This window comes from Perca flavescens, chromosome 17 (assembly GCF_004354835.1).
Source record: "Perca flavescens isolate YP-PL-M2 chromosome 17, PFLA_1.0, whole genome shotgun sequence".
NCBI lineage: Eukaryota > Metazoa > Chordata > Actinopteri > Perciformes > Percidae > Perca > Perca flavescens.
Window position 1 is genome coordinate 25,867,683 of NC_041347.1, and position 11,317 is coordinate 25,878,999.

At 39.9% G+C, this 11,317-nt stretch overlaps 1 protein-coding gene across 7 annotated transcripts in view; it reads left to right on the forward strand.

The window, feature by feature from the left end:
• LOC114571755 (mitogen-activated protein kinase kinase kinase kinase 3) overlaps window positions 1-8,386 on the forward strand; it is a 59,909-nt gene extending 51,523 nt beyond the window's left edge. For 4 of the 7 annotated variants that reach the window (XM_028602916.1, XM_028602920.1, XM_028602919.1 and 1 more), the window contains 15 exons: window positions 356-471; window positions 978-1,019; window positions 1,368-1,452; window positions 1,598-1,677; window positions 1,902-1,962; window positions 2,138-2,255; window positions 2,439-2,497; window positions 3,658-3,761; window positions 5,140-5,311; window positions 5,436-5,504; window positions 5,641-5,733; window positions 5,957-6,027; window positions 6,771-6,826; window positions 6,930-6,983; window positions 7,784-8,386. In XM_028602916.1, coding sequence (XP_028458717.1) covers window positions 356-471; window positions 978-1,019; window positions 1,368-1,452; window positions 1,598-1,677; window positions 1,902-1,962; window positions 2,138-2,255; window positions 2,439-2,497; window positions 3,658-3,761; window positions 5,140-5,311; window positions 5,436-5,504; window positions 5,641-5,733; window positions 5,957-6,027; window positions 6,771-6,826; window positions 6,930-6,983; window positions 7,784-7,871 — 1,268 coding nt within the window. In that variant the 3' untranslated portion in view covers window positions 7,872-8,386. The remainder of the gene's footprint in view (window positions 1-355; window positions 472-977; window positions 1,020-1,367; window positions 1,453-1,597; window positions 1,678-1,901; window positions 1,963-2,137; window positions 2,256-2,438; window positions 2,498-3,657; window positions 3,762-5,139; window positions 5,312-5,435; window positions 5,505-5,640; window positions 5,734-5,956; window positions 6,028-6,770; window positions 6,827-6,929; window positions 6,984-7,783) is intronic. The other 3 variants (XM_028602917.1, XM_028602921.1, XM_028602922.1) reach the window with 1 other exon arrangement.
• Window positions 8,387-11,317: the final 2,931 nt, after the last annotated feature.

Genomic DNA, 11,317 nt, shown 5'->3' on the forward strand with positions numbered 1-11,317 from the left:
CCCTCCCTCCCTCCCTCTTTCCCTCTCTCTCTGCTCCCAGTAGTGTGTTTGTTACTGTTTTAGTTTAACTCCTCTGTGTCTTCAGCCCTGAAGATTAGGTTGTACTCATGAAAACAAATTATATGTATGAGGAAATGTCAGTGTGAGTGGATTGTTATTGCAGTGTGTTCTGCAGCATAGTCTTTCATTCATTTTTTTCTCAAACACACAGCTGCATATTCTCTCTCTCTCTCTCTCTCTCTCTCTCTCTCTCTCTCTCTCTCTCTCTCTCTCTCTCTCTATGTCTGTCCCTCACGCACATTAACTTTCTCTGAGTTTGTCTTTCACACATTCAGTTGTGTTTGTGTTGTTGCAGGTAACGGGCTGAACACAGCTCCACATCCACATAGTGGAGAGAGGGACAGTCCAGCAGACAGACAGTCCACCATGCCCCCTAGTGTCCCCATACGGAAAGACAAGAAGGACGTTCCGGTAAACAGACTTGGTTGTAGAGCGGCGGCTCAGAGACCTCCAGAGATCTCTGAAGATGTCCCTGTGTCTCAAATTCTAAACTGGATGTTTTAACTGAATTAGCTTAAAGTGAACTCCTTCATAACATTGTTAATTATTGACATTATGCTGTGGTGCAGAGAAACAAAAGTCAAGGACTTTGTGGAATGGAGTTGGCTGTGTTTTGCTGGTGGGAAGCCAATCGCTTCCTTTTATTTGCACTAGCGACTACTAGTGGTCGGTCAGGGTGTCTGTGCAAGGGACAACAACAAAGTCCCCTATGCACAGGGATGTTTAAAACATAGAGTTTAAAAATATAACTGACATCTGAGCATTTGTTGGTGCTGTATAAGAAATTATGGGACTGTATCTTTCTGTGTACCTTCAGCTTTATTATTCCCCCCTATGTAAGATTCACTTACAGCATGTTACCAAGTTATTTTATTATCCTGACTGACTTTATGTGTGTGTTTATCTGTCTGCCCTAGAAGCCAATCAGTAATGGCCTCCCCCCTACACCCAAAGTCCATGTAAGTAACAGTTATTGTGCGTGCTATTGTCCAGTAAAACAGAATCTTTGAAATGACAAAGTTAACATTTCAAGAATATAAAAATATTTAATCACATGCTTCGCATCTTTTTTGTGTTACATTTTATTTTCAGTTGGTTTTCTCTATAGCAACTGATCTGTTATTTAAATCAAACTGTTTGCGCCTTCTGAAAACTCTTAACAACCCTGGAAGAAAAGTCAGTATCTAGCTCAATGAGGTTTTCTTTCCGCTGAGCAAAAAAAAAAACACTCAATGGACGAAAAAAAACGCAGCACATTCAAGCATCATAATCTGTAGAGTTTATCGTTCGTCTCCTTCCATTCGCAGATGGGTGCGTGTTTCTCCAAGGTGTTCAACGGCTGTCCTTTGAAGATCCACTGTGCCACCTCCTGGATCAATCCCGACACCAGAGGTAACCGACAGGAAACCTGATACAGTGTTGAACATCAATTTACAGGGCGATGAATGCGTCCTGAATTAAACCAATCGGATTATTGAAGGAACTTCTCAGTGTTGTCTAATGTGAGCTAAAATGTTTGTTTTCGTGTGCGTTTCAGACCAGTATTTGATATTCGGAGCTGAAGAGGGAATCTACACATTAAACCTTAATGAGCTACATGAGACCTCCATGGAACAGGTGAGACTAGATATCATGCATTTTATGATGAAAGGAATATACTTCAGGAAAAATATGGTTTTCGCCTTCTTTACATTTTGGTTTAAACGTTTTTACGGTTATATGCAAGAAATTCTTAAATAATAACGCTTTTTTTTTTTTTCTTCTTCAAACAGAAACCGCAATTATTAAAAAAGTTCTTCAATCTTTGAAACTGTCTCACTCTACCTTGTTTCTGTCTGCAGCTCTTTCCTCGGCGGTGCACCTGGCTATATGTCATGAACAATTGTCTTCTTTCCATATCTGGTGAGCTACAACACCTCTGTGTGATGGAAGTCGACTATTTGAATAGTACTATTTTCATAACACCCTTTATCGATCCTGTATCTAAAGTCAACATCCTTCATGCTTTACTTTTGGTTTCTTCTTTTTCTGTTCTCCCCTTTCGTCTTCTCTTCTCTTCTGCTTTATTCCATTCCAGGAAAAGCCTCACAACTGTACTCCCATAGTCTGAGCGGTATGTTCGAACAGGCCAGACAGTTACAGAAGTTACCAGTAGCCATTCCCACACACAAGCTGCCTGATAAGATGATTCCCAGGTAACTGTCAAATGTATCAGTCATGTAAACACTAAAAGTGTATTTTAATTTTTTTACCAACTGAATTGTAATTCTCTACTCCTCTTTTGCGTATGTGTCTTAAGTCATAGAAAAGTTAAACAACGTCCAATGAAAACAGAACATTGATTGACATGATTTCTTTCTTTCTTTGTCTGTTTATAGGAAGTTTGCGGTGTCCAATAAAGTTCCAGACACTAAAGGGTGCCAAAAGTGCTGCGTAGGTGAGTTGTAGTGAAGGAGGAGTTATTTTTTGTGACTAGAAGTACTGCTTGTTTCATGGCTGCGCAGCACTGCAAGTTCCAGACTAAATTTGTTGAAATCTGGCCTGTTACATTAATTACATAACCACACATAAAAACCATAGAAGAAGTGACTTGATGTTATTCTGGTGTTAACCTGTATATTATACATTTTTAATAAAAAAAAAATAAAAAAAAGTATGATATGACTATAGGTACTTATTGTAGGTCTCATCAGTAAAGAATTAAACTTAACCCTTGTATGTTGTTCATATTTTTGTTACACAGCCAATGTTCCTGGGTCTGGTGGACCCACCACATTATTAGGCTTTTAAATTAATACAGCCATGACAATTTATTTAAAAATACTTAACAGATGTTTACTTTAGCTCAATTACCAATGATATATACATCATTTATGGTTCATTTTTGCCATTTACCACTGTGAGATCACATTTATGATGATATGATCATTTTATAAGGAAATTCAATTATAAAAAAGGTAAAAAAAAAAAAGAAACAAGATTTTTTTTTTTTTTTATCATTATTGGTGCTTATTTCTTAGAATTTAATCAGAACAGGTGAAAGTGCTTGAAATGTAACAATTTTGTAACTTTGTGTGGGAATAGCAGGTGCAGAAAGACAACATTCCCGCACACAGACACCTACACTCAGATACGCACGCATACAGACACACACAGAGACGCACAGACACATAGACACACACACACCGACACGCACCCACACACAGCAGGCACAGTCAGGTGGAGGATACAGTTAAGTTTCATAAAACCTACAATTATTACACTACAATAAATACACTCGGGTCCATTAGACCCGAACACCTCATATATAATAGTTATGTGGGGGTGTACCGTGTGCAGTCATTGAAAATGAGTTATTTTTTGCCAATGAGTTTGAGTTAGAAGAAATAATAAATAGCATAATTTGTCTTTTAGCAAACATTGAAAATGGGTCCCACATACCCTAACAACATACAAGGGTTAAAAGTGCAACACTGTAAACCCACAAAATGTACCTTTTTACACAAGATGAAAACATTTTACAGGTAATTGTGAGATACAAAGGCTACCAAGAACGAATATCCCAAATGACTGATAACTGGTGTTGTTTCCATGCAGTTCGTAACCCGTACACAGGCCATAAATACCTGTGTGGAGCCTTTCAGTCTAGTGTCATGCTGTTGGAGTGGGTGGAGCCCATGCAGAGGTTCATGCTCATCAAGGTCAGTTTTTGCTGTTCGAAACCTCTCATGTGTGTTCCCTGAGCTCCTGTTTTAGCTCCGTTTTATTACAAAACCGATGAAGAGTATAAACTTGTAACAACATTTCAAAGGTTGGTCTAATGTCTTTAAAGGTTAAAATGTTTTATTAGGGTTGGGTGCCATACTCTCTACTTTTTTTGGTATCGACCGAATTAAGTCCGAGGACCGATTCACGTTAAATCAAAATGTGCCAAATGTTGGTACCTGAGAGCGCGTAAGCGCGAGCTAATCTGTCCTCCCTGCATGTTGACAGAGGTTTCTCTGAGTTTTAAGCCCCCAATGTCTACTAGGATTAGGCAGTGGTTAGGGTTAAGGTTAAATCCCTTGCAAGTGTGGCTACATTTTTCAAAAGTACACGCGGACAACGCTCGCTGCAGTATAATATAATGACGATGCGAAAGCGACCGCGGTGCGGTTAACACTTCCTCTGAGACAGGCAGGAACACCAGTGTTCCATTTGCCCTGGTGACTGACTGACAGGCTGGAGGTTGTAAGGCAAGGCAATCTTATTTCTGTAGCACATTTCAGCAACATGCAATTCAAAGTAGCTTACATTAAATATTAAAGAGCAGTTAAAAAGAGCTAAAATAGAATAAGATACAAAAATTAAATTTATAATTAGTTAATTGAATAGGTTGTAGGGACGGGTGTTTGGGAGGGAAGAAGGAGGGGTTTACGTGTTCTAAATAAATAACCAAATGTTCTAAGTAAATAGATTTGGAATTATTTTTACAACTGAAATAAATGTGTTGTTATTACAGAGGGAAAGCACCGAAAAAGGTACTGTTTGGTACCAGAACCAAATGGTACCGGTAAAAATGTGAACAGTACCCAATCCTATATTTGCTACTGTTTACATTTAAGCTAAATCCTTAGAAAAGTTGGTTACACTTTACTTAAAGTATCTACATACGTGTGACATGACACTGTCATGAACGTGTCATAAACATTATAAACAGTCCTAAACGTTTATGACATAACGCTTCTGTCATTAAGTGATGTCATGACAAGTTAGGGTCAGGGTTAGCGTTCATGTGTTATGACCGGGTCATGTCACTCTTACGTAGATACCTTCAAGTAAAGTGTTACCGAAAAGTCTTACTCAACTATGTGTTAGGAATACTGCCTGCTAGATTCAAATACACCTGGATCTTTTTATATATTGCACTATTGTAAGATTTATAATATTGTAAGATAAGCACTACAGTTGTCTATTTCTCTAGCAGAACGTTCTGCTGACTTCCTCGGGAGATGTCAGCAGGCCCGTATCCTCTGACATAACAGACACTACTAAGACAACTCCCCTTTCTTACCTACTGTCTCTTCATCTACTCGACAGAACATCGACTTCCCGTTGCCGTGTCCGTTGGAGGTCTTTGAGATGTTGGTGGTCCCGGAGCAGACTTACCCTCTGATCTGTGTGGCGGTCAGTAAAGGCACCGAACTCAACCAGGTGGTTCGGTTCGGCACCGTCAACCCCAACTCTACCTCCTCCTGGTTCACAGAAGCAGGTGAGAACAGTGGGACCAGTTCTGGTTATGTCGCACCAACAGCACTTGATTTTTTTGTTTTCTGAGATGTTGCGGATGTTGCTGTGTACAGCACGGAGGCCAAAATAATGCTTTCTCTCCGCAGACACCCCCCAGACGTGTGTGATCCATGTCACCCAGCTAGAGAGAGACACTATCCTAGTCTGCCTTGACCGTGAGTAACACAAACACATTTTTTCACGTCTGTGCGTTTGCACTGTGCCGCTTCAACAAGTTTTTTGCAACAGATTTACCAGAATTTCACTCCGCTGCTTCCACTCTCTTCCCGATCTCTCCCTCTCCTGCTACAGGGTGTATCAAGATAGTGAACCTCCAGGGCAGGTTGAAATCCAGCAGGAAGTTGTCAGCCGAGCTCACCTTCAACTTCCAGATTGAAGCCACAGGTAAAAGGAAAAAAAGAGCTTACATTTGTATATCTTAAACCACAAAAATAGAACTCATGACATAAAATATACACACGCAAATGTCTTTCATGAACTGAAAGAATGAGTAATGTTTCTTACTATTAAAGGAACTTAAATTGACATGCTGATCTACTAGTGGATTTATACTATACAAGTTTATTTGTACTTCACAGTCCTTGATATTGTTTCCGTTTCTTTGCAGTTTGTCTCCAAGACAGTGTACTGGCCTTCTGGAGGCATGGCATGCAGGGACGCAGTTTCAAGACCAATGAGGTGAGATTGATACTGATACTTGTGTATGTGTGTGCCCGTTTTAGGAAGGAAAAGCACAGTAGGGTTGCACGATATTAACAAAATGTGATATTTCGATATGGATTATGAATATTGCGATATCGATATTAATTTCGATATTTTTTTAAACATATGTAAAATTGCAAAAGTTACGGGAAAACGCATCAAAATAGATTCATAACAAATGAAACAAGTTTTCTTACAACACAAGTTTTATTTCAACTGACGGTCATATTGAACTGGTACAACATAAATAAATAAATAAGGACCATTTCTACAGAACAGGACATGTTTTACTGGTTGGACAGTATAAAATCACTAAATAAAGAGAACAGGACACAACTTTTCTTTCGCTTCTCTGATTCGTTCCGTTTTGTTGTCTCTATCTATTTCTTGACTTACACTGTCACTCTGTCAAAAATATGCACACATGTGGTACGCTCCATAGGGTTTGTCACGTAGTGGACCCGTGCGCTGACGTGTATTTAACGTGTGCAAGTTAATAGTGTAGGTAGACTTTTCCGACCTGCAAAAAAAAACATGAAATGAAGCCTAAATTAGCTATTTTTTATCAGGATACATATAATATCCTTATTTTACTTCTTGGCCACAATACTTGAAATTTTGTCCGCATCCTACATTTGGACTGGATTCTCCTGGCGAGCTCTGATCTTGACGTTGCGTCTCTTTTGTCTTATTTTCTCTCTTCCTCATATATTCATCAGATCACCCAGGAGATCTCTGACAGCACACGCATCTTCAGACTACTGGGATCAGACCGGTGAGAACGCACACCAACACACATCTCCTCACTTCAAATATATATTACACACACACACACACAGGTCTCTGTTAACATCCTTTCTGATGTCTTATCACTGAAGACGTTTCGACTGTAGAGATCCAGATGCAGAGGATAGAGGCCTCACTCTGCCCAGGTACACTCACTACTCGCTGGCCACTGCCTCTTTCTGTCGGGACTCTCGAGATCTGCTTGACGCCGGACATCATTGATCATTGCTGTGTGAGAGGACGAGCGAGTGTGTCTGAGGAAATTTAGCAAGGTTTTTGGGGGATTTTACCTGTTCAGTCATGACAGCATAGACCGCAAAATCATTTGTCTGGCCTGATGCTGCAAGCTAAGACTATTTTAAACTGATAGTAAGACAGTAGCAATATCTCAAAATTGGGACAATGAGATGTTGTAGTAGCTCTATAGTCAAATGCTGTGCATCTGGGTTTGTGTCAGGGATTGGTAAAACCTGCACAAAATATTACCAAGAACAACCTTTGTAGGGAATGGATCATTTTTGGTGTTTATTGTGTCATTACTGAGCAGCTGAGTCCCTTTTAGAGTTCCAATGTTATGATGTGTGAGTGTGTGAGCCTTTGGGTCAATCTTAAAATATTATTACTGGCTTTCTTACCGTTTTCCTCAGTGAAAAGTGTACTTTGTGAAGGGTTTAGTGTCCGAGCAAGTCATCTCCCTCTGCTGCCCTTTTCCAAATCACAGGGCTTTACAGGCTCGGACCATATCCTGTGTGGGTTTCTGGCTGTCTCTACATATTGCTACAATAACTCCTGGGTCTTTACAATTTCTTCTTATTTTACTCAGTGTTGTATTTAATTTTGCCAGAAGCAGACTGGGCTGATCCTTTGTCTGGGATTTAAAGGTGAAATAAAGACTGATTCATGTTTTGAAACTAAACTGGATGGTGCATGTGTGTTTGTCTTGCAGGGTGGTGGTGCTGGAGAGCAGGCCTACAGACAACCCTACAGCCCACAGCAACCTCTACATCCTGGCAGGCCATGAAAACAGCTACTGAGACAGACAGACACACACACACACACACACACACACACACACACACACACACACACACACACACAGACAGACACAGATCCGCACATAAACACACTCTCTAAACAGCCTACGGGAGACACACTTGGCCCAACCTAACCATTAACCCACCCAACCTCCTGTGTAACTGGGAGATGAGCTGTTCACGGGTGCAGATGTCGATTCCCAGTCGCAGACGTTTAAAAATGCACCGCGGTTACAGTTACATGTGTATTAGTTAAGCGTGTTGTAGTAGGGCAGCGGGTTGTGGAGCTGTTTCTGACAGGGCCAGGGTTAAAACTGCCGGTCTGAGGCCAGTTTAGGTTGAGATAGCCGAGGGAATCTGCACCTCAGTCGAGCGACGTCCTTCCTGATACCATCCCACCTTTTCCCCCTTCATACTGCACCCTGGGGAAACCGCATCCAGCACAGAAGTCTGACATCAACACTACTTCTACTACTAGTTCTACACATACTACTACTAATGCTTCTTGCGCTAAAGCTTCACAGAAGAGCCATCTTGCACAGAAAACCTTTCTCTCTTTCATTGTCCTTTCGCCCTCTTTCCTTTCCTCCCTCTTTTTACTCCACCTTTATTTATTGTGGCATGATGTAACTTTAACAACAAGGATGGCTTTCCTGTTTTGTTTTGTTTTTTTTAAAAAGGATGAAAAAAGAAAAGAAAAAAAAGAAAAGAGAAAACCGACTAAAAAGCTTTGCCACCTCTGCTAGCATCGAATTCCAATATCCCGTCACAACACCACACAAGTGCTTAATTGACCTCTATTTAATTGTTGTAAATATAAATGTAGTATTTTTTTGAGAGAGACAAACACTAAAAAGACTGGTCATGTAGATAGGCGTGTGTATAGTTGCTCTGTACAACTGTGGAGACAAACGGAGAGACAGACAGGCGTGGAGGAGGAGGATTGACGGGGCAGTAAGTTCACTTCCTTGTTCCCCCGATCCTGTGACGAGGGTCCGGAAGCAAAGACCCCCCGCAGTCTCCTCAGGTGGACAGCTTTAGCAATCCGATATTACTCTAATAATCTGGAGCTCAGTATTGAACTGAGCAAACACAGGAAGCAGCGCGTATTGGTCATTTTCACGTCTCATCTGTCACCTGCGAAACTTCCTGCTCGTTTGCACCATAGGCGACAGTCGTCGGGGCAACGGACGTTACAAATACTGCTCATTTAAGTTTTGCTCATTCTTTTGTTTTGACATCCTCCCTTTGTTTTGTTTTTTTAACGCTGTTTTAATCAAAAATCTTTTTTTTATTTTGCTATTTTTTTATTTTTTATCAAACCACTGGTGTTACAAATTTGCACAGAGAAAAAGGTATTTGATAAACTAATGTGATGTCATTATAATATATGACCTTGTGTGTATGCACAGTATGTGTGTGTGTGTATGTGTGTGTGCGTAGACGTAGAATATGCACATACAAGTGCGTCATGTACAGATCTGGTCTTGAACACGTGACAGTTGTTTTTCCGCCCGAGGCCACTTGAAAAGAGCACCAACAGATATTAAAAACCAATAGAAAAAAGAAGCTGAATTTACACAGAAGGACACATCATTTATATTTATTCAGTAGACCTGGGATATATATTCACTGTAAGCCATCATTTCTAGCATTGAACTTCTGTGGAATTTCATAGGGGTAGAGTTTGCACCATATAGAAGTGCAAGGAGCTGTTCGGTTAAAACAATTACAGTGGTTTAATATATTTCACTATGAATAATCTGGAACAGTTTAACAGAAAGTTTTGACAGAAAACTTTTCCCATATGGTACTCCAAAGTGGATAAGAAAAACGCCACAAATTGTTTTAAAATTCTGCTTGAAACCGATCTATTAAGCATGGACACACTAACTGTACAGAGTAAAATAAAGAGCTAAAGGCCCGAGCTTAGCACTAGCCTCTACTAGGCAGGAAATTGAACTTCTGTGTAAGTCCAAATGTTGTAGTCCTTTTAGTCATATTTGGAGAAGTTTTTAACTTTGGCCTTCATTGCTGTGACTTTTTTAAAGGCCGGCATCTGTATAAGAGATCACTACATGCATGTAGATGTGCACTGCGTGGTGTGTAGGAGAGTCTACATGTGGCTGTACACTACCAGTCTTTACAAGCTGTGACACTAGAGGTTGCTTCAGAGGATGTGAACGCTAGTTTAGCCAAATTTAACTGAGACAACATCGCTAAACCTGAGATCTTTTAAGAGCTGAAACGTTTGGGTTCATCTTTCAAGTGGGCCACTTTCTAAGAGTCAGTTTCTCATTCATTTCTTCATTTTCTCTATAGAAACACAGGTATAAGCTTATAAGTAAACCAACCAGCTACCAAATATACCGTATCTATCCAAACAAAAACAACACGTGTAAAATAAAATGTAAAAGTTACTGAACTGCCAACATCTAAACTGAAATCCAATTGACACAATAGCAACGGCAACAATTACAAAGTTTTCAAATGTTCTACCTACGGAGTTAATGGAAGATTTATTAATGGAGGACAACATTTCAGCTCTTTTTAGATGTGTCACTGAGTGTTACTGAGGTGGTTTTAAAAGAGACACGTCGCCATGTTGGGGGACAATTTAAGAAAAGAATGTAAAATCTTTTTTGTAAAAGCTTTCCTTCCACTGCTCAGAAAGTCATAATCTCAACCTGTTTTTTTTTGTCACTTTACCAACATGGCAGCATGTCCCTCCTCCAAACGTTAAGTGACAGGAATCACACCCTACACACTATTTCATTATGCTTTCATGGGGTTTAAACAGATCCTCGCACTGGATTCCAGCTCCTGCTGCTTTATTGCACTGTTGTGGCGAAGTAGCTAAAACAGGGCTAGTTTAGTGAAGTTTAGAGAGCTTGAATCCACTGTGAGGATATCAATTATTTGTGTACATTTGTTTTTTTTTAATCGCCTGTGCACACTTTTCTTGTATAAAATGCCCACAGAGTGTTGCTTTGCACCTGGAAAACAAATGTCAGAAATATGAATCCTATAAGACATGAAGATAGCACACTTAATTGCCATGTATTGAGTTTGGAGTGGAACATGTATTCCCTGATGTGGTGCCCTTCATAGAAACTCACTACCCCAGACGATCGTGCTAATATATGTGCTTTTAGCCAACACCCATTAATAGAAACGTGTCATAGATTGAGTGCTGCAACCAAGTTTTATTCACAGTCAGGTTATTTAACAAAACTATTTTCTTATCAATTTGTTCTTTCAGTGTCAAAAACATGGGAGTGCTACCCAGCATACTCAATAGGCTCGCATTGACATTGCCAATCATTAATTAATCAATTTTCATATTTATGCTCAATTCAGTTGATTTGATTGATTCCTTTCTTCCTTACCGGTTCATCATAGTTTTTGGGGAATTTTTTTTATCACACATTCATATAAATTAGAGA